The following is a 23118-nucleotide window of genomic DNA, read 5'->3' as shown; positions in this document are numbered from 1 at the left end:
TTAACCCCCCCTTTTCCCCTTTCCCCTTCCCCAAGTCTTCAGCCCTTTCATTAAATTATTATTACTACCATTTTAAAAATACATCCATATATTACTTAGAAACACATTTTCCATCCCCTCCCAAAAAAAAGGGGGGGGGACTTTTGTTGCTGCTGCTGCTGCTGTTGTCCCCTTTCCCTCCTTCCCAATATTTTTTACCAGACAATCTACCCCTCTCTAATATATTTTCCCTAATTTCTGTATTTGTTTTATTTTTATCCCATTCTCTACCCTCATTTCTATTCTTTGAAAAAAGGAGGAAACATTTTTTCAATTACTATTTTTTATCATTACCCTTTTTTTCCAAACAAAATTCCTTTTTATTAATATTACTATCATTATTATTATTATTTTCCTTTTAGTCCCCCTTTAGTTTCTTCATTTGTCTGTTTTTGAGGGGGAGCCTTACCTTCCCCCATTGTCCTGCAACTATTACCATCCCCTCTAAAAATTAAAATAAAATAAAATAAAAATATTCCCCCCCATATCAGTGCTATTGCCACTAGTTCCCTTCCCCCCTCCCTTTTTCTTTTCATAGAATCATAGAACTGTAGAGTTTTCCTTTCTTTTCTTTTCTTTTCCTTTCCTTTCCTCCTTCCCCCTTCCCCCCTCCTTCTCTTTAAAAGAGCACATACATACACGAACACACACACACTATTATATTATATTTGCCCCTCTCAAGAGGGCTTTCTATATATTTTCATTTCTACATTATTTTACCTTTGGCATTTGATATACAAATACTACTGCCAGGCATCACAACTTCGACATCTTCAGATCTCTCATCTCTCCTCCCCACCCCCCTGCTTTCCCTCTTTGATTTAGTCTGCTTTTCTAGTCCATCTTACCCTCCTAACCCTAAAATCTACATACACATACCTCCCCACACACTTTCATTAGTAATCCCCCCTCCCCAGGGGTCTTTTACCTCATACTATAACTAGAACCACCACTGCAACCAAGCATTTTCATCTTTCTTTGTCTCTTCCCCCTTTTACTTCTTTCTTTCTTTCTTTCTTTCTTTCTTTCTTTCTTTCTTTCTTTCTTTCTTTCTTTCTTTCTTTCTTTCTTTCTTTCATCTCCCTCCCTCCTTTCCTCCCTCCCTTCTTTACTTTACTCTGACTTCCATCCCTCCCCTCCCCTGCTTCTCCCCCTTTCCTCCCCTCCTTTTTCACCTTCAACATCTACATTGCTTTGTTGGGTTCTGCTCCTGAACACATCCTTGCCAACCTTAAATTCCTAATTCTTTACTACGAACCCCTAACCCCTCCCTCCACCCTCGACTGGACCCCAATACTCCTTTCGTGAGTACCTGTGCACAGACGTGTACACACAGGTGCACCCACAAATAACCCCCCCAAACATACACTCTCCCTCTGACCCCACCCCACCAATCTCTCATACCCCTGCCTACCAACCCCTTTACGTGAACCGTCTGTCTGTTGGCTTACTCATCTGTCTACTCGACTGCCCCACCCCACCCCAGCAACACTGCTGAGGAGACTGTGGGAACCCCAGAGAAGCCTTTAAAGCACAGCCCAGATGGGACACTAATCACCGCCTAATCCAGACACTCTGTAAAAGCCACCAGTCAACAATGCCTGTTCAGCTTAACAGCTCAGCAACACCCAGGAACCACCACCACCAGCACAACTCCTAACCACAACACGCCCTGCTCCAAGAGGATTCCAAGCAGATTTGAAACCAAAAACACCAACAAGACTGTGATGACAACAACCAGGGAGATGGCAAACAGCACCAAGAACACAACACCCCCCCCCCAGATGACAATGACCCAGCAACAAAACAAGAACCGAAGGAAGTGAAAATGAGACTAACAGAACTATTGAAAGTGTTCAGTGACATGACTTCCAAAGTGGAAACTCTAGAAAACAAGAACCAAATACTGTACAAGAAAAAATAATAGAGAAGTACCGAGAGGAGAACACACGTGTCAATAATAAATTGGCTAAACTGGAAAGCCACCTGGAAACAATAGAAATGGAAAATACAGCCATGAAAATCAAACAGGCAGGCCTTAAAGACCGTAGTATACGCTGCAACATCCGCTCCCGCAACTTTTCTGAAAAAGTGGAGGAGAAAAGCCCAGCAGACCTAATTGTACCCTGGCTGAAAAATACAATCCCAAACCTGACACTTGAGGTAAACGACCTGGAGAGGGCTCACAGAGCCCTAAAACCTATGCCGAAACCAAACGCCCCCCCCCCGAGACATCATTGTATGCTTCACACGCTACAAAAAGAAAGAAGAGGTATGGGACAACCTCAGAAACTCAACAACAAGCCTTTGATATGGAGACAACCCCATATTGGCCTTACAGGATTTATCTCAAGACACCCTAAATCAGAGGAAAACCTATGCCCATGCACCCAGCGTCTCCAACAAACAGGGATCAAGTACCGATGGGGCTTCCCCTTCTGCCTTATAGTAACAACCAACACAACACAACACAACACACGACTGCCAACATACCTGAAGCCCTGCAACTACTGAAGAACCTTGAACTCAACCCTCCACTGGAATGGCAACCAACAGACGCACCGAGTGACAGTCATGACCACCACGATGAAACAACAACAACGTCAAACAATTGGATGACAGTAAAGAGGAAAAAGAAGCAACAGAAGTGACACAACAATGCAAACCAGCACAGCCAACCACCACCACGCACAGAAGCATCCCGCCGAACATGCAGCACAAGACAGCAGACCAGGATCAACCAAACCAACACATCACAGATGGACGACCCTACAACAACAACCACAGCTGAATGAAGCACCCAGAAAACACCTCAAACTGAAGGACTGGTGATTCCCCCCTCCCTCCCCCCTCCCCCTAGGCCATAAATATAGCCAACACCATCAACACCAGCCCTGCATCTCCACAGAGATTCCCACCCCAAAGCCAGTCCAGATGACTTCAAACCATATCCCCCACCACCCAACAACCCATAACCTACACTTTCAGCACCCCCCTACTCCATACTAAGGAAAAACAACTTCTCCAACCTTGATAAAATAACCCACAAACAGGCTAAAATCTGACACCCAATCAGCACAATGGTGGCACCAGAGCATACCAACACCCACATCTCCACACCAACATGTTGCTAATAACATTGGCAACACTGCTTATGAACCCTATACCTGACATTGGCGTCACAAAGACGCTTAACACCGTCTCACTGACCACCCCCTATCGCAAATGGCAGGGAGGATGGCCTGCCCCTGAACAAGGCCATCCACACCAGCTGAGACCTAGGACCAACCAGCTAAACGCCAGATGCCCCCAAATACCCCTAACAAATACCTATATGACTACATATAGGATACTCTCTATAATCTATCTCCCACTCTTTAACCCAAATCTGATCCTAATCCCACTCATCCCCCACCCACCACACGCTAGGTCAGCACAACCCCACTGGTTTGTTAAACAACACAAAGTGAGAGACACAGGACAACCTGGACGAGTTGGCAAGGAATCACCCTACATAATAGATAAGCAAGATGGCTAACCTAAAAGCAATTACATTAAATGTGAGGGGGCTGGGAAACCCCATAAAAAGAAAACGCACCACCTCATACATAAACACCATGAAACCACACATCGCCTTCTTACAAGAAATACACAACCCACCCAAAGGGAGCAAACTCCTGAGTGACCCCCGCTTCTGTCAACAATGGGCTGCACAAGCTATAATACTCAGTAGAGACCTGAACTTCACTGCCACAACAGTCCTAAAGGACAAAAAAGGCAGATTCATTTTCGCTAAAGGGACACTAGAAGGCAAAATTAAACTGACAATTGGCTCCATATATGCCCCAAACTCAAAACAACTAGAATTCTTCCAGAAGACACTAAACAAGTTCCTCTCCTTCTCTGAAGGGGAAGCAATCCTAGGAGGGGGCCTCAACCTAAAAATGAAAGGTATATCTCTGAAAGACATTCGCCCTACAATCCCATGGGCAACCTTCCTCCGAAGGAAACCCCCAACAACTAGGGACTCTTACAAGTTACTAAAAATGCTAAAAAACAGGGGTCTCTATGACATTTGGGGTGAGCAAAACCCAGGAGACACCAGCCATACATTCCAATCCGGACGCCATGGTACGGTGTCCAGACTGGACAGCATTCTGCTCACACAGGGTCTGATCCCCTCAGTGGAATCAACCAACATAGGTAACATTAAAATCTATAAGCAGAGTCCTACAGGCTCTCTCCATTCTACCAGGTTTCTGTTATATCAATCTTGTCCTCTAAGGCCAAGCACTCCAGTTCACCCATCTTGACTCAGAGGCTTCTAGTATTAGTGTATAAATACTCTGTCTCTGTCTTTTACACTTGCATTTTCGACTGTGATGTTCTGGCCTTTCTCAACTGCTGTCTGGTGCCCCTGCCTAGTTGTACACCTCTCACATTTAAACTGTCATCCATTTTTTCATTATGGCCGGGAGCTCCTGAGGAGAAAAGCACTATGTAGAACACAGTTGTAGAAGGTTATCCATGCTGACTGTTCTGCAGCACTTCTCATACTTCCATGTGTGCAGGGGTGATTTTTTTCTACACTGAGTGGTTTTATTATTTTGTGTGTGTGTAATAAAACATCTTTTTGACATAAATGCTCAGGAAGATTGTCCAAAATATTGGAAGGTTTTTCTTTTGAAATATGTCTGGTTATATCCTTCCTTAAAATTGCATTCCTCCAACAGAGAATTGCTGTTAGCCATTAGTAGATCTATATATAGAACATAGGTGCATATTTTTCTCTCTCCAGGTATATACAAGAACTATTAACACAACAACAATATTCCCACAGCTGCAGGAGCTTCACATAATGATGTTGTTGCCCAAAGGCCTCACCTAGTATTTTTATGTACAGCCTTCACCTTCAGATTTGATAATAAAATCAAAGGCTGTACACTTTGCACACATGAGCGGTAATAAATGGAAGTGGACCTACCGCTCATTGTAAATGCACACAAGATTGTAAAATGGGTGCGTAAGCAGAAATCAAGTGCCGCTGAGCTGGGTAGCTCACCTGTTTTATATAGTCAGTTCAATGCTAGCTCGGTAGAAGGAAGTACTTTTGTTGACACTGTTTGAGTTGGAACAAGACTCTATGTTGGATATCCACACACCCCCTTTAAAAATTCCAGTTCTCCTGAGTTCCTTTCTCATTTGGATAATAACTCTTGCTCACTTGTGGCAAGTGCAACAGCTGCTTCTTATACCTCTTGTTGATATGGGGGCTTCAGTATTGGGAAAGAAACAGGAAGTGTCATTATTGCCAAAGAGCTATGTAAAATATATTGTTGACTGAGGGTGTTCAGTCACTGGGGCTGAAGAAGCAACAATGTGCACCCTAAAAGTAGCGCCCTGTCACTGTTTTCTACTTACTTGATGGCTCTGGTAACCATGGGGACATGGGCAGAACAGGGACTTGCTTCGATTAGTAAACACTTATACAGCGCATTAATTATACATTAATTCAATAAGTGCTATACAATATTTAAAAGCCACCCCTGGAAGACAGGCTGTTTTGGATGTGTGTATACTGTTCCGATAGCGCTACTGAAAAGCAAGCTCCGAATTCGACCTCATTCTACTGCTGTAAATTAGAAATTCCACTACCAGTTAGTTAAGTTTCCTCAGGTCAAAACCTGCATGAAATTCAGCTACATGTTGTTCGATGATCAGCAGGCTTTTGTAATAGCAGTGTTTAACAGGTTCATTGTAAGGCACTTGTGGGAGGCATAAATCACAATAGACTCATTCATCTATAGTCTGACTATGTGTTGGTGAGGAAAGGCATGGTCAATAATCCAGATTTATGGGAGGTTGGAGAGGAGGAGTGAGCTTTGTGAAGATTAGTTTATGTTTACACATTGCTTAAAATAATAAGTGCATTTATGTATAAATCCATAAATACACAAAGGATTTAAAAAAGGGTGTGTATTTTCCACTCTTCCTTCTGTGAATGAATGATCAGTCTGAAAAGGTTTAACCCTTCTTATACTTAAGGAAATGAATTGCTTCCTTCTGAACAAGATAATTTGCCTTTACAATTGCAGGAAGTGTTTTAGATTTGAACCAAAGACAGCTTTTGGAACTTCGCCAAAGACTCTTCTTTGCTGAAAAGGAAAACAAAAAAAGATCCCAAGAGCTGAACAGTGTCCTAAATGAAATCAAGCAATTCATTGGTGAGCTAGCCAGCACTTCCGGAAATTTTACAGGTTTGTGTTGAGGGGTTTTTTTGGGTTTTTTTAACAACTTGTGAAGTCATTACTTTCTCAGAAAGGAAACATGGATCTTAATGGAGGTATGTGGATTTTAATGGGAGCATGTGATGTGATGCTGGGCAGTGGGAAGTCAGAAAGACCCAGAGGTGGGGAACAGAAGGCATAAGGGAAATCCAAGAAAGCAGAGAATAAGGCTGTGTACACATCAACTGAAAACACAGCTCAATAATTCTTTTTCTCATTTCTGATCAAAGCTGGTTTGTGGAGGAGACACATCAAAATGCAATATTTTAGAAGAAACTACAAGATAGATATTATTTATTAAATTTGTATGCCACCCTTCATCCATAGAACTCAGGGTGGTTCACAACATAAAAATACAAGATTAAAAGAACACAAAATATATAATAAAAACAAACTAATAATCCCACCTCACCCCCTCCCATAGCACATTTAAAAGGGTGTTGGATGTTAACCTGGTTGAAGAAGAAGATTTTCGCTTGGTTTCCGAATGTGCATAATGAAGGTGCCAGCTGAACCTCTCCGGGGAGAGCATTCCACAAACAGGGAGCCACTTCAGAAAAGGCCCACTCTCGTGTTGCCACACTCCGGACCTCTTGTGGAGGAGGCACACAAAGAAGGGTCTCAGAGGGTGATCTCAGGGTCAGGGTAGGTCCTTATGGAGAGAAGTGGTCCTTGAGGTACTGCAGTCTTGAGCTGCTTAAAGCTTTATAGGTCAAAACCAGCTCTCTAATTTTCAATTAAATGATAGCTCTTATAAATTATTTGGGTATGATTGGAAAATAGAACACGGTGATCTACCCCCACCCCACCCAGCAAAGTGTCTTTTCCCCCTCAAAGTCTGAAAAAATATTTGTTGCCTTCACAAAATTTTATACAAGGGTTTATACAAAGGCTGTATATACTGTAATGCTTGCCTGAATTTTTCAGAGCCACGAGACATTCTAGAGTGCAGCGCTTACCAGTTTACTTTGGAAAGAAGTTTCTAGAGGCTTACGGCGTTTTAAAACTAGGAGTTTATTTACAAATATACAGGTTGAGAATAAGTGAAGTCTCCAGAAGTCTCCAGAAGACAGCCAGATCCACTGCCCCAGATCAGATCAGCTCTCAGTGTTTCTCTGTGTCTTGCCAATCTGTCTCACTTTCCCATTTCAACCACACAGACAGAACCAGATTATACATCACCCTTAGTTGATGTTGTGGAAGCTCTACTTTTGCCCCATTCTGAAGTCTAAGAAAAATCCAGCTCCCTCCCTAAGGGATGTACCTGTTAATTTTGCCATCAGCTATATTAGGGGAGTGTCTGGCAGTACTTCTGACTCTATTAGTCCTCTTCTGACCTAACCCGTATCTTAAAAAATATTAAGTGTTCCAGGCAGACCCATGCAGAGGTACACTTGCCCCAGGACTCGGAGGGCTAAGCTGGCTGGGGGTCTCTGCCAGGGACCGGCTGCTTTTTTGTTTCAGTTTATAACCTCATTCTAACAAGACTCCCACCCCGGGCCTCAGAGAAGCTCTGCACAGGCCTGGTTCCAGGCTTTCTATCTTTAAAATGGCACAACCTCCAGTAGCTGGGTTGTCACAATGAACCCACATGCAATAAATATCAGCCTTAGGTCAATGCATACCGTTGGTCAATTCTGTCCTGTGTTTTAACCAGCAATTCATCACCAGAACTCAGTAAGGCAATTTTACTAGATTTCTTGCCGGTGAGTCCTTTCCTAACTTTAATAGGCAGTACTATCTGTTTGTTTGTTTTTATTTGATTGCATCGGTTATTGATGCATAGGTGAAGTTGAGGAGAGGCAGTGACTGCCCCAAAGGCACTCAGCTTCATGGCTGAGTGCGGATTTTAACCTTGGTCTCCCTTGTTCAACCGTTCAGCTACTACACCACTGACTCTCTCACAGAGAATTGCCAAAGTGACATTAAAAATGATTTTGGGACAGAGAAGTCTGAATTAAGCTGCAAAAGCAGGAACAAGGACTCAGGAGCATGGAACCTTCTTGCCACCTATAACTTACATTGTGCAAAGCTCCCTTAATGTGTTTCCCCTTTAGTCAAGCTTTGACACCAGAATTCATCTCAGGAAGAACCTAGGGAGAGACACTATATATTGTTTTGTGCATTATTTTGCAATGACTGGATGAAAGGCAACACTCACTGACTCATGGATGTAGTCAGGATTTATGTTGGGGGGCCGGCTTCATGTTGGGGGGGGGGCAGAAACTCAGTTAGTTAAGTATTTTTATTGATTTGTTTGATTTAGGAGGAGGCAGTTGCCCCCTGCCCCCCTGGCTACGCCCATGCTCTGACTTTAAAAATAAATGTCATATCTAACTCATGAAATAATTTACAAAGCAATCCTATGCCTGTACACTCAGAAGTAAACCTCACAGAGTTCAATGATGTTTACTCTGTGTCCCTGGTAAAATCTTTATCATACTGCAAAATGAGTTGTTTCACAGTACAGTGGTACCTCGGGTTAAGAACGTAATTCGTTCTGGAGGTCCGTTCTTAACCTGAAACTGTTCTTAACCTGAAGCACCACTTTAGCTAATGAGGCCTCCTGCTGCCACCGCACCACCGCTGCGCAATTTCTGTTCTCATCCTGAAGCAAAGTTCTTAACCCGAGGTACTATTTCTGGGTTAGCGGAGTCTGTAACCTGAAGCACCTGTAACCTGAAGTGTCTGTAACCCGAGGTACCACTGTATGAGTAATATGTATATGTGATAAATTGTAAAGGACTTCTCCTAAGCCCATAGCCTGGGAGACCCAATTGTAAGCTCCAGTCAATAGCCAATGCATGAGATGTGAGCAGAAGGTGCATGACATTCTTAAGCTTAACATTGGAGGGGGTGGGTGGGAGAGGCCTGCTTCAGAATAGTGGCCTTATGCCATAATGCTACACCATAAAGCTGCATGCTTTTAAAGCGTGCAGTTTGGACCTATTGGTATGCTATCAGCCATGATGTTATCTCAGTACTCTGAGCATGCTGGCATTTTAGGCAGTTATTTAAGTGTTTTGATGTTGAGTTCCAAAACTCTTCTTTCCTTTCGTTTTAAGACTCTACGAAGTTGAATGTGTTGAGTCTCGCCAACAAGCTCCCTATACATCTTTCAAATATCCATTACTATCTGCCTCATCTCCAGGAGCATGAAGATGGTATTTATCCAAATGTTGTAATTGGACAAGGAAGGACTGGGGGTGAGAATATGTTTGCTTGTTTGTTTGTTTGTTTGTTTGTTTGTTTGTTTGTTTGTATTTAGAGAGCAACCCTAAACTCCAGATTAGAAAAGCCTTCTGGAAAGAGTTAGGATATGGTGGGTGTGCCTATCTGCCTCCCTCTGCCAGTAGAGGCTGGTCCATATGGGCAAATGGGGCTCTGCCCCACCATAGCAAATTTCTCCACTACTGCTTTCAATGGTGGGGGGATGAAACTGTAGTGATCTGCTGGGCTGCAACCCTCAGCAAAACTACACACACACACACACACACACACACACACACACTTACTTTTTGCCCTGCTAATGCAAACTTGCAGAGCTTTAAGTGTGGTGTTAGATCTGCCACATAGCCAACTGTGTGCCTATCACATAGCTTGCTTTGCTGTGCTGTTGCATAGTGACTAGCATTTGTGGGAAATAGTGGGTTGTATCCAGATTTCTAGTGAGCAGAAATCTCTGCACACATGATACACCAAGTAGAAGAAGGGGTGTGCACAATTTTTGCCAAATCCTCCTTCCTCCTGTAGCTGCTCCTGAACTCCATAAGAGGTGATGCTGGGTGTGCAGGGAGACAGGGGTATCACCTTTCCCCTTCCTCTAACACAGCGGTTCTCAACCTGTGGGTCCCCAGATGTTGTTGGACTACAACTCCCATCATCCCTGAGCTCTGGCCTTGCTAGCTATGGGTGATGCGAGTTGTCGTTCAACAACATCTGGGGACCCACAGATTGAGAAAGGCTGCTTTAGCAGGAGCCTCCACTAGACCATCTGCAAACAGAAGAAATGCTTCTGTTCATGAAAGGATGAGGCTGGATCCAGACCAGTGGTTATAATTACGTTTATATCATGCCCTTTCACCAGGGAAGTCAGGGTGTATACAGTTTTTGCAATATATTCCTAGAATCGTATTTGTTATGAGTTTGCAGGCGCCTCATTGCTCCTAAATTCCTGGGTGCCAGATCCTCCCTTAAATTCCCAAGTCTAGTGGGTGTTGGAATTTAATTGGAGAATTAAGATGGGCTGTCAGATGTTGATTTTACCAGTGTCAATAAATAGAGGCCAAACCAGTTTTCTGGGCTCAGGAAAAAAGGATAAAGGGAAAGGGAAGCGCCATTAAAAAAGCCATAAAGAAGGCATAGGCTGTGCCAGACAGTAAAGGTATAGAGCCCCTCCTTCCACAGAGTGATAGTGAGCAAAGAAAAAGCAGCGTTAAATTTAGGATTTGAGTGGTGGTGATGTGACTTAGGAAAAAGAGGTTGCAGTCCACAGCAAGCTGGAGAGCGGGGGCAGAGCACAATGTGGGCTGCCTGTTTTGAATCGGAGGCTGCAGTAGTGGGAGAGACCAGAGGCGGATTTAGGGCAGCATGATTGGTTCTGTTGCTCTGGGAGCTGTGCCTAGGGGCCGCTGCAGAGCTTCGCAATTATGAAGTAGTGACTTGAGCAGAACAGAAAGCGAGAGGTGGGGGGGACACACACCAAATGTTGACCTTGCACAGGGCGCTGCTGAAATTTGAAAGACCAACAATCTGCCCCTGGAGAGTTGGGACCTTCTTGGAGTGTAATGCTTTGAACCCCTCCATCATAGTTGTATATACGTGTAAATAAACTACATATCATAAAGAATTCCACATTCTCTGCTGGGCCTCATTTCTAAAGGAAACAGGAACCCTGGGTAAGTGCCTGGACCCCTAGACCATCACACTGCTTGGAGACTGGGGTGGAAAGAGAAGGAGAAGAGAGACAACGTAAAAGTACCACTTTTTAAAAGTTATCCAAGGTTTGTCCAGGGGGTAGTTGTGGAATTTCCAAGCTTTGTAAAACCTTGGCAGGAGGAGGAAAGCACAATAGGCAACTTTTTGACTATTGCATTTTTCTCTTGCTGCTTCTGTTTAGTATACAGAAGATAGGCCCTTCTTTTGGTCTGTCTTCTCAGGCTTCAAGTCTCTCTCACATGCACCTTTTGTGCATTGTTATCTCATTTTGCCCTCACAGTAGTTCTATTGCTCTGTGCTTGTTGTTGTTGTTGTTGTTGTTTAGTCGTGTCCTCCTCTTCGTGTCCCCATGGACCAGAGCACGCCAGGCCCTCCTGTCTTCCACTGCCTCCGGCAGTTTGGTCAAACTCATGTTGGTAACTTCAAGAACACTGTCCAACCATCTGTCCTCTGTTGTCCCCTTCTCCTTGTGCCCTCCATCTTTCCAAACATCAGGGTCTTTTCCAGGGAGTCTGCTCTGTGCTATTCTTTGTAAAAGGCTTGTATTTGACAGCTCTGCACAAAGCTGCTTTAGAATTCTGCCCAGATGTTAGTGGAGTAGTAGGTGAAGGGCCATATCCCAGTGGCAGAACCTCTGCCTTGCATGCAGAAGAACCCAGGGTCAATCCCCAGCATCTCCAGGTAGGACTGGGAGAGATTTCTTCCTGAAACCCTGAAGTGCCACTGCCACTCAGTATAGAAATACTGAGCTAGATGGGTGAATGGTCTGACTCAGCATGAGGCAGCTTCCTATGTTCCTAACATTAGTCAGAGGCTGTATGCTTCTAAATACTACTTGCAGGTAACCACAGGAGGGCACAGTGCTTTTGTGCTCAGTTTCTGTTTGTGGGTTTCCTACAGGTATTTGGGTGGTCACTGTGAGAACTGGAAGCTGGACTAGATGGGCCATTGGCCTGATATAGCAGGCTGTCCTTATGTTCTTGCTGTGACACTTCTGCCGCCAGCATATGAGTTACCACTGCTATCTATAAAATATGACAGATCCTCCTTATGAAGGGGGTTAATTTATCTGAATTAAAGGGAAGTAAAAAATTAAGGGAACTAGCTTAATAAAATGGACAGCTAGTGGAGAATGCAAAACATTACCAAAATAAGGAGGACCTGGATTCAAAACTTAAAACCACACTCTAACACACAGTTAGAAAATCTAATTTAGTGTTGGATTATGACCAACGTAGAATATGCATTTCTATTCTTACTGGTTTAAACTCAGTGCTGATTTCTGCACCTAAGGATGCTAATAGAATCACGTTAGTAATATCTGTAGTTGTGTCATTATGAAAATGAAAATGATTTTTTATTGTACTGATTTAAAAAATTGTCCAACTAAGTCCCCTTTTTTTGACATTAGTGGCCATGGTAATAGGTGTTCCAACAGTGCGAAGAGAAAAGGAAAGCTATTTGATGGACACACTGCAATCCCTTTTAAGTGGAATGTCCGAAGATCAGAAGAAACATTGTATGATAATTATCTTTGTAGCAGAGGTAAGCTAGCTTGAAATGATTCGTGTTTACGGAAAGAAAATGCAGCAGTCTGTGTTTGTCTATAAGACAGAGGTGGGGAATCTGTGGCCCTGCAGATGTCGTGGAGCACCAACTCTCATCAGTCCTGGCCCACGTATGTTGGGATCCACGGTCCAGAATCCCTTCTACCCCTTTGCTACATTAGAGAATGTTATTTATTTATTTATTTATTTATTTTCAACTTGTACTCTGCCAGCTGATCTCAAGTCGTGGATACATTCAATCTAAAATGACGATTTGTCAGCTATATATTGAACTACAATGAACATCAGCAATAAAACTGCTAGCACATTTGGAAAGCTAAGCAGGGACTGGTATGGTTTCAAATTGGATGGGAGACGGCATGTCAAGATTTTCTCATTCTAAGCAATGGCAAACTAAAGTCAGCAAGCAGATCACTATATTGAGCATTACCCATAAAGACCAGAGTCTTGACCGAATGAGGAAACAAAGCCACTGCTTTGATTAATTCAGGAGCCAGTCATGTGGAGATCTGTGGGCACGTTAGAAGCAATCAGGGTGAATCCACCCATTAGTCAACGTGAGTCCCTTGTCTCAGGTGGAATGGTGGTGGATCAGCGTCCTCTGGCCTGCCTTCTGAGACTTCTGGTCTCTACCCACCCACCAATGTTTGGCTGGTTACTGCTGCTGCCCTGCCACCACCACCACCACCACCATCACCACCACCCAACCAGCCATGACCTCTGGCTCAGCACCTGTTCCTTAGGAAGCTAGAAGCCACATAGGTGCTCCTAATAAAGATGTTGTGAACACATGCACTCGTTTAAAGTTTCACAATTTACTACACAGACAGCCAAAGGACCACCCTTGCTGCTATTGTGACAGCAAATAAGTAAAGAAGCAGCAATAGGAGATCAGTGCATGGGGAAGCAGTGACAGCTTATCCACCTTGGCTCAGGTGGGAAAATGCCTTGCACTAGCCCTGAATGAAATTCTGTTGATGAGCAAGTTGATGCAAAGGAGCACTTCGCAGTGGAAAACAATAAAGAACCAAGGATAAAATTAGTTGGAAGTGCCTATGACGCTTGTACTCTCTCAGAACAGGGGTGCTGGGTATAGGGAGCGCAAGGAGCTTCAGCCTCCTTAATACTTTGAAGAAGGGCCCCAGCCCCCCAAGTATTGAGGGGGTTGACATCTGCCACTGCCGCTAGGTGCCCTCTGCATGCCCCTGCCCATGCCTGGGAGGGGACTGGGATGAGTGAGGGGCAGGGGCAGGGGCTGGGACATGTAGAGGGCACCTAGCTCCCTCAATACTGAGGGGACTGGGGCCCCTGCTTCAAAATATTGAGGGAAGTTGAAGCCCCTTGCATACCCTGTACTCGGCGCCCCTGTTCATTAACATAAGTAAACATTCAAAAATTCTATCCAGAGACCCATGACTCAGTCATAAATCCTAGTCCACCCTATCTTTGCAATGGAAACAATGCAAGCCTTCACCATGTGTTCACACGTTTTTCGCAGTTCTTTTAGAATAGATTTATCTCCCATCTCTTATTTCCCATTGCATTGTTGTTTCCTGCTGAGCCATCTACCATGTTTCATACTGAGGGTCATCTACTGTGAGCTACTATGCAATAACTGGCCTGCAGATATCCCTTTTTTAAAATAGCAAAAACAAAAAGCACCCAAATAATACTGGTTTCAGTGCTAGAGCTCTGACTTGCTAATCCTGCAGTTCTGGTTTAGAATGCAGAGTTCTAAAGTAGCAAAAGCTCAATGGCTTTAAATGGACAATGCAATAGGTAGGAGCTTGAAGAGGAAAGAAACCTTGTAGTTTCTGGAACAACGTTATGCTGATAGTCTTTAATCAGTGTATAATGGAGATGGAGATAAAGCCCAGGCTGAGTCTGCCAAAATGATGGTTTCTTAGGCAGCATCTGCAAACAATGGACACATTCTCACATATAATAATGTTGCAAACCTATGGTGGTAATCTTTCCAAAACTACATAAGTAGTCTTACTGCATATATACACAAGATGCTGTGGGCTTGCTGATCGGAAGGTTGGCAGTTCGAATCCCCATGATGGGGTGAGCTATCATTGCTCTATCCCAGCTCCTGCCAACCTAGCAGTTTGAAAGCACACCAGTGCAAGCAGATAAATAGGTACCATTATGGTGGGAAGGTAAACAGCATTTCTGTGCGCTCTGGCATGCGTCACAGTCTTCCATCAGCCAGAAGCAGTTTAGTCATGCTGGCCACATGGCCCGGAAAACTATCTGTGGACAAATGCTGCTCCCTCGACCTGAAAGCGAGATGAGCGCTGCAACCCCATAGTTGCCTTTGACTGGACTTAACCATCCAGGGGTCCTTTACCTTTACCTTTTTACTGTGGACATATTGTGTGATTGCTCTAAAAGATCAAATACTGCATACTAGAGTTCAATATTTCTCACAATAGTGCATTATCATGACTTTAATATTTGAATATTTTATGGGTATTCCTGGTGGCATTAACAGGGGTCAGCAAACTTTTTCAGCAGGGGGCCAGTCCACTGTCCCTCAGACCTTGTGGGGGGCCAGACTATATGGGGGGGGGAAATGAACGAATTCCTATGCCCCAGAAATAACCCAGAGATTCATTTTAAATAAAAGCACACATTCTACTCATGTAAAAACACGCTGATTCCCGGACCATCTGCAGGCCAGATTTAGAAGGCGATTGGGCCGTATCCGGCCCCCAGACCTTAGTTTGCCTACCCATGCATTAATGCATAAATGTACCAGAGATATAGAATGTGTTCATAGCAAGCTTTAGAACCCCTAGAGCAACGCCATCAAAAAAAGCCCTGTCTGGTTATGTTGTGGGAATGTGCTGTAACTTGGTTGCTACAATTTCACATATAAATGCAACAGTTTGGAAACACTTGGAATAAACTGTTGGAAGTTCTCTGTAATGGATGTCCTGAGGCAAGGAAACTGCTTGGGCGAATTTTCTCACCAAAGGTTTGGGGTGTGTGAGAGTTTGTGATTAACTCAGCTGCATTTCCATTATTGAGAACAAATCAGGAGGGTATAGTTCATTGCTGCAAGGTAAGAGTGATAGATTTTTCTAAAAGCAATACTTCTGCATATAATTATGAGGAGAAGTACATACTTCTTAATCCTTCTATATAATGTAAACAAGTGTGCAGCAACTTCTTTCTATTTAATTTTTAATATTCATATAATAAAATTAATTTTGCTGTGTCCATTGCTAAGCAATGGTGACCGAAAAATAGAATAAAATGAATGCACATATGGTTTCCTGTATGATTAGCACAACGTTTGTTTACAGAAAATAGCAGAAATGTTGATTATTATTTTTTTGTAAATTTTTAGGTGGATTTAAAATATGTTAACAGCATTGCAGAAAACATCAGAAGCCGGTAAGATTTTTATAATATGTCTGTTTATGGCTACTAAAAATAAGTAATATTATGCCATTAAAAATACCGCATCAATAAAAGTTTACTTATCAGTAACATGGATTACTGTAGCATATACTAAACTAGATATTAACACTTACAGCACTAAGGAAGACAGTAAAATAATAGTATTGCAAAGTTTAGCTAAATCCTTTAGTTCTCTCTTTCTCTATGACATTACTTTGCATTTATAATCTTTAAATAAGTGAACTGGAGACTACTTTCCACATAATTTAACTATGCCAGCCCAAAGTACCCTTGTGTGTATACAATACTGAATTCAATTACTTACATTCTATGAAGTAATCAGAAATCTTTACTAGTATCTAGACATTTGGAGTAGCAATTCTTCTACCCTGTTCTAGGTTGTTGGTTTTTTTTGCATTCAAAATAATATCCTACTTTTATATAATAAAATGTTAAAGAGTGCCTTTGCGATGTCAAAGGTATGGAAAATGTGGCTTTTAGAAGTTGGTCCCATAGGTTTCCAAGGAGAGATTGGTTGGTTCCTGAGGCTGAAGCGTACATGTGCAGATGCGTTTTTGAGATGTCACTTCCCTTCTTCCGGGGCTGCCTAGAGTTTGGCGAACTACTGCCTGTGCTAATAGGGCTCTCATGCTAGGGGTACTGTGCTGTGCTATGGGTTGGGGAGGGAGGTCTTGCCTCCAGACTTGCCAGAATGGGTTGGCTCCCTCTCTTTCCCTGCAGCGTCTGCCTCAGGTGGTGCAAGTGCAAGAGGCAGCACTCTACCTGCCCCATTGCTTCCACCAACAAGAAGGAGGCCTTCTGGCATATGGCCCTGCTGTTTGTCTTCCCTGGTCCCAGGTGGAGAAGCCAAGCAGCAACGCTTTGAAGAGTGCCCCATCTTCCACCAAGTTGAGAGGCGAGAGTCAAAAAGGGGCAGGGGGCACAAATGCCCATTTCACCTCAGGTGGCAAAACAGGACAGGCCACCCCTGAATGTAGCGGTGGCATATCTCAAGCCACAGAGCAATTGCAACAGAAGATCACTTTGCCCAAGTCTGCAATGCACATACACAGGAAAAATTAATGTTTTTTGCTAATAAAATGCACAAATGTCCCCCACACAAGCATAAACAAACATGAATAAGCCCTTGATCCTGTATGCAGTTTGTACCTCTGAACAGAAGTTCACCGGAAGAGAATACTGTTTTTCTTTTTTTCTTTTCTTAGCTTCCCAAAGGAGGCACTTTCTGGAGTCCTGGAGGTTGTCTCTCCCCCTGCTTCCTATTATCCCAAACTCTCCAATCTCAAGGCATCATTAGGGGATTCAAGTGAGAGAGTAAGGTATGAAAGGCGGCGTGTGAGGATTTCAGACATCATGTTATTAAGCGTTTTAAAAAGAGGGTTGTTTTATTTATTTCAAAGTGAATATCTTGGTTTTAAAGCTTCGTTCCTGAAGCAGTTCTCAGTATCTTGAAACTGCAAGGCATGGTTCAGTCAACAAGTGCCACAACTGCAAAGATAAGGTAAATAATTCACCCCAGGGTGGAGCAGAGTCGGCAGCTGCAGCTTAGAGGAGACCTGCTTGGCCTCTGAGCTCTGCTCGGTCTCTGGGGCATAGGGAAAGCACCCTTCCCCACCAGCAGCCCTAGTTTTGGGGCCAATGGCAGCAGCCAACTGACTCCAAAGTGAACCTGAAGGCACCCAAGTGCATCCGTTTCCAGGGGAGACTCACAGAAGGACACCCTCACCGCTCTTGCTGGGGAATCAGTGCAGCCTCCCCACCTGTGGTGGCAGGTTTGCTTCTGTCAGCATCACTGAACACACTCAGATGCTCCCCCCCTCCCCAATACCTGTCAATTTTGGCAGCATCTAGCTCCCATGGTGACCCCTCCCTCCCCCAGCTGCCACCACAGGACCATCTTGCCCTGGGGGGAGTAGAGGAGACAGAAGCTTGAGGAATTATCAACATCCAGCCCCCATTGTAGCCCCTGCCTCCCTCAAATGTAACCACAGAGGCTTCTTGCCCTGAGGGAAGTGGGAACAAAGAAAAAGAAAAAGCAAATAATTTGCATTTTTTTCATTTTAATGTATTATTATTATTTTAAAAATGATAGTTATACTCACAAAAATCTTATGCAAACTGTTTTTGAGGTCCGTCTGAAAAGAGGTATATCAATTACTTAAATAAATAAATTTAAAATGCCTATGAGCCATTACTACTTTTAGTAAGAGGTGGCCCTGGGAAGAACTGATCAATAAGGCCTAGATCCAGGAGCGCAACAGTTTCTTTCTGGGGAATATGACCCCACCCAGGCGAAGTACTGTATATCCATAAGCTTCTTGTCTGAAGTTTACTCAAATAAATTGAGTGTTTATTTGTTGTTATTCAGTCCGTTGCTGATTTCAGGCAAATAGTTTAAGCTGACATTTTCACACCATTTTTGAAATGGAAAGGAGAAATAAGAGCTGAATTTCACTTGTGTATTGTTGGCAACTCTCTCCAAACCTCCAGACAAACTCTCCTAAAGTTTCATGCAGAAGTTTAAAATCATGGTAGAAACAATAAATTTCTGCAGAACCCCACACAGGATAATTACTTATGGTTATTATTCTGTTTGTTTAAAAATGTAAAGCAATTAGTTTGGATTTCTTATAAACAAACACAAACAAACAAAAGTCTTCTAACACCACCTTCCAAAACTTCCCAGTGAAGTAGGAGCAGAATAACTCAGGGCTTCCAACTTGCAGCCTATGTAGATAGTGCAGAAGAAACTCGGGTTGATTTACTGAAAGCTGCTGATAAGTCCCAGGGAAACAACAAAGTTACAGTCCCTGTTGTCACTCTCCCAGTGTAGATTATTAGCCAGGGTCACCAAGGCAGTTTCCATCCTCACTACCATCCAGAAAACTAGATTGAAATACTGTAGTTATAGATAAGAGTTTGCTTGTGTCTGTCTAAAATGAAAGTATAGTATAAAAGTAAGCTCCTCTTTAAAAAAAACATAATTTGTTGCCTCTGTTTAGATGGAGAACAAAACAGAATTTGGATTATAGCTTCTTAATGATGTATGCCCAACCAAGGGGAACATTTTATTTACAGGTAGGTTCACATGCTACATAAATTGCTGCACTGATTAAATTAGTTTTTCTTCTGTCCTTTGTAGTTGTGCTACCATTAGCAACATTGTCAAGGCAGTTTAAGGAAATAAACCCTCTTATCTGCAGCTTCCTTTTTTCCTTATGTAAGCTATAAATTTCATTTCTTTTTTTTAAGGCCAGTGTCTCTGTAAATCAATAAAAGGTTGAGGGAGGTTTAGATAAAATTGTGTCAATATTTTCAGTGCAATCGTTCACAATTTCTGAAGTCCACGAGGTTCCCTTGAGAGACTTTTAGTCATGCCTGGGAACAGATAATGGCTGTACAGGAGCCATAAGAACAGGCAGCCAAATCCCTCTTCACCTGGGGTGAATTGTAATTATTCTCTGTGTCCATTTAGGTCCGCTTCATCCTGAGATAATTAGGCATTTCCAAAGCTGAAAGCATATTTGAGAAGCTCTGTTTCAGGAGTTGTTAGAAAGTGCTTTTTATTAACACTCAAGGGAGATGAAATGAAAACATTAAAAACTACAGCAGCTTTTAGCAGCTTGATTCAGAACTCATGCCAGAAAAAAAAGTCAGGAACATTTATTGGGAGTACTGTTTCACTTCAGCAGCACTCTTGGCACCCACAGCTTTTCACAAGATGATGTTCTTATTTGTAGCAATTAAACATGTGTGTGTGTAGAAAGCAAGCAGGTTATTCATTGAAGAGACATATCAAATTGTTAAAGTAAAAAAGAAGCAGTTCCAGTGAGAAAACTATGCAATAAGGCATATCAATTAACCTACTGTTTGATGAGAGAAAATGCTAATGTTTAAACAACCTTTGGCTTCGATTATCCAGTTACCACATTTGAATCTCTTCAGAAGACATCTTATTATGTCCACTGCGCCAAATTTAAACTTCTCGATTCAAGTCATTAAACAGCACTGCTCATATGTAGTTAATATGTTTTTTTGCAATCTTTGCTACTTTTTAATCAGCCTACTAGTGATTCTGACTCTCCACCTTCTCACTCTACCACTGTGGTGCTTATATGCAGTGCTTTTTTTCTAAAAAAAAAATGTTTAGGGGTACTCTCATTTTCCTACTCATATTGTAATACTGCCCCTCAAACTTAGATTCACTAACTGTTTAAGCGTATGCATACCCCTGCATCCCCCCCAGAAAAAATCACTGTGCCACCCAAAGGATTATCCAATTTTGTGTTCATCCTGCAAACCCATTTCCTAGGATATAGCAGTGCCTCGTCTATGCCTCCATTTCTGCTAATCTACTATGGAGTACAGAAGTGATTTATATTGATACCTTGTTGCCATTTCTTTTCCCTTTGCTTATTTCATTTATTTCTCTGGAAGCAACAAAATTACAGTATCTGTAAAGGGTCTCTAGATCTATGGCTGAAATTGAAAAAAAGTTGATTTCTTTTTCAGCTAGAAGATGATATTATAGCCAAACCATCATATATACAAACAATCAGTGAGTTTGTTGTGCTACAGGACTCAAAGGAGTGGATGTTTCTTGAATTTTCTCAGCTTGGGTTTATTGGTAAGTAAAGTAAAGTAAACCTAGACAGCATCTTAAAAAGTAGAGACATCACCTTGCCAACAAAGGTCTGTATAGTAAAAGCTTTGGTTTTCCCAGTAGTGATGTATGGTAGTGAGAGCTGGACCATAAAGAAGGCTGATCGCCAAAGAATTTATGCTTTTGAATTATGGTGCTGGAGGAGACTCTTGAGAGTCCCATGGACAGCAAGAAGATCAAACCTATCCATTCTTAAGGAAATCAGTCCTGAGTGCTCACTGGAAGGACAGATTGTGATGCTGAGGCTCCAATACTTTGGCCACCTCATGAGAAGAGAAGACTCCCTGGAAAAGACCCTGATGTTGGGAAAGATGGAGGGCACAAGGAGAAGGGGACGACAGAGGACAAGATGGTTGGATGGTGTTCTCGAAGCTACCAACCTGATTTTGACCAAACTGCGGGAGGCAGTGTAGGACAGAAGTGCCTGGTGTGCTCTGGTCCATGGGGTCACGAAGAGTCGGACATGACTAAACAACTAAACAACAACAACAACAAAGCAACATTATCCAAGACTGCAAAGGAGCAGCCTTAGCAAGAGAGGAAGTGTGTGCAACAGTATCAGCAACAACTTTGCTCCTGAATTAAGAATGAATTTTTCATTCATTCAGGTTAGTAGGCTGAACTGAAGGAGAGGTGTGCTGGAAAAGATGCTCACAGAACCCTTCAGCTACTTCTAAAGTAATATAGGTGGAACAAAAACCTCACTTGAGAATTTAAGCAAACTTCTCCTCCCCTTGGACAATCATTGGATGCAGTTTCTTTTCTTATTAATTTACGGGAAATAGTTGACAGGTTGGAACAAGGAAATGTTGAACTCAACATTATGATAGCATAATGATTTATAAACCTATGAGGCAGATCCAAGGAACAATGAGTGGAATTAACCTGTAACGGAACCAAAATAGAGTATCTGTAGGTCTGTGCAGGTTTTTAAGTTCTTCCATTAATAAATCACTTTGATCAAACAAAGAAAGCAAAACATGGCCCAAGTAAATTAGCAGGTACTTAGATTGCATATAATCTCTAGAACTTGCATTTAGAAACAATGCAAAATACTGCGTAAGCAACCGTTGGAACAACATCAACTAGTTCTGCATGTTTTGTTCTTCCTTCAGGGTTCATCTTATCTGGTTAAGGCAGTATTACAGGTTGTAAGGGGCACTTTTTTTTAACTGCGTATGCTGTTCATTCATAGTTGAATGCTTTGATTTTGTTTGAATGCTAGCATTGAAATCAATGGGATTCAGAAGAGCTTGACTTGGGCTGGGTTGTGCCCTAAATCGGGCTGCGCTTCATGAAACAATGTGAGAACTGAAATACTGCCACCTTCAAAATTTGCACTCATCTGAATTTTGCAATGCTGTTCTCCAACCAGCCAACATTTACAAAAAAAACATATATTAGGTGGAAGTGTGCATAAAATTCCATACATTAGAAAATATAACATACAAATATGCATTATGTTAGAAGAAAGTGCTTGTAAAAATGTGTGCATTAGCCACAGCTGTATGCAAAAATGTGTACATTAGAAGAAATTTGCACCAAAATTCGGATGCATTTTCATGAGGATTCTTTTGTAAAAAAAACCCACACAGATTGCAGCAGATATATGAAGAACAGAATTTAAGAAGGGAAAAATGAGAAACTGAGAGAACTAAAATGAACAGATCTTTCCATCCTTACTTGTAACCACTCTGAACTTGAGGCCAGTTGTTGCAGGTCCTGGTTAGATTTATAGGATCATTTGCAGTTTTTGAAGCCCATGGATGTAGATAGAATGTTTACATGGATTAGACCAATTGTTTGTCCTCTCCACCTTGCCTGCCTTGTTAAAATCTGGCAGAAAAGGATTGACTGGATGGGTCCAGCAAGTGGTACATGCCTTGCTGTGAGAGGGAAAGATGCTCACTACCTTGAGAAAGTAGGTGGTGCCACCCATCCTGAAGAGGTCATCACTGGACCATGAAGTACTACCACCTAGGGATAGGTGATAAATTCAATTCAGTTAGCATTTAAAGGCGAACGTGCCCAATTCATACAAGATACAAACTGAAACAAAACCATCCTTCAAAATTTGTACATCTCTTATTTTTGCAGTGCAGTTCTCTGGTCAAATGATATGTACAAAAAATGCATACACTAGCGTAAAGTGTGCATAAAACTGCATATAATCATGAAAACAAAATGCACA

At 42.4% G+C, this 23118-nt stretch overlaps 1 protein-coding gene across 2 annotated transcripts in view; it reads left to right on the top strand.

Moving 5' to 3' along the window:
• MGAT4D (MGAT4 family member D) overlaps window positions 1–23118 on the top strand; it is a 39515-nt gene that overhangs the window by 6426 nt on the left and 9971 nt on the right. For both annotated transcript variants that reach the window (XM_081926098.1, XM_081926099.1), the window contains exons 2-8: window positions 6135–6296; window positions 9392–9532; window positions 12676–12809; window positions 16191–16237; window positions 17470–17583; window positions 19267–19342; window positions 20777–20891. In XM_081926098.1, the coding sequence (XP_081782224.1) occupies window positions 6135–6296; window positions 9392–9532; window positions 12676–12809; window positions 16191–16237; window positions 17470–17583; window positions 19267–19342; window positions 20777–20891 (789 nt within the window). The remainder of the gene's footprint in view (window positions 1–6134; window positions 6297–9391; window positions 9533–12675; window positions 12810–16190; window positions 16238–17469; window positions 17584–19266; window positions 19343–20776; window positions 20892–23118) is intronic.

Source organism: Podarcis melisellensis, assembly GCF_964234715.1.
Source record: "Podarcis melisellensis genome assembly, chromosome: 9".
NCBI lineage: Eukaryota > Metazoa > Chordata > Lepidosauria > Squamata > Lacertidae > Podarcis > Podarcis melisellensis.
Note: the sequence above shows the minus strand (reverse complement) of the source record. Positions and strands in the feature narration are given on the sequence as shown.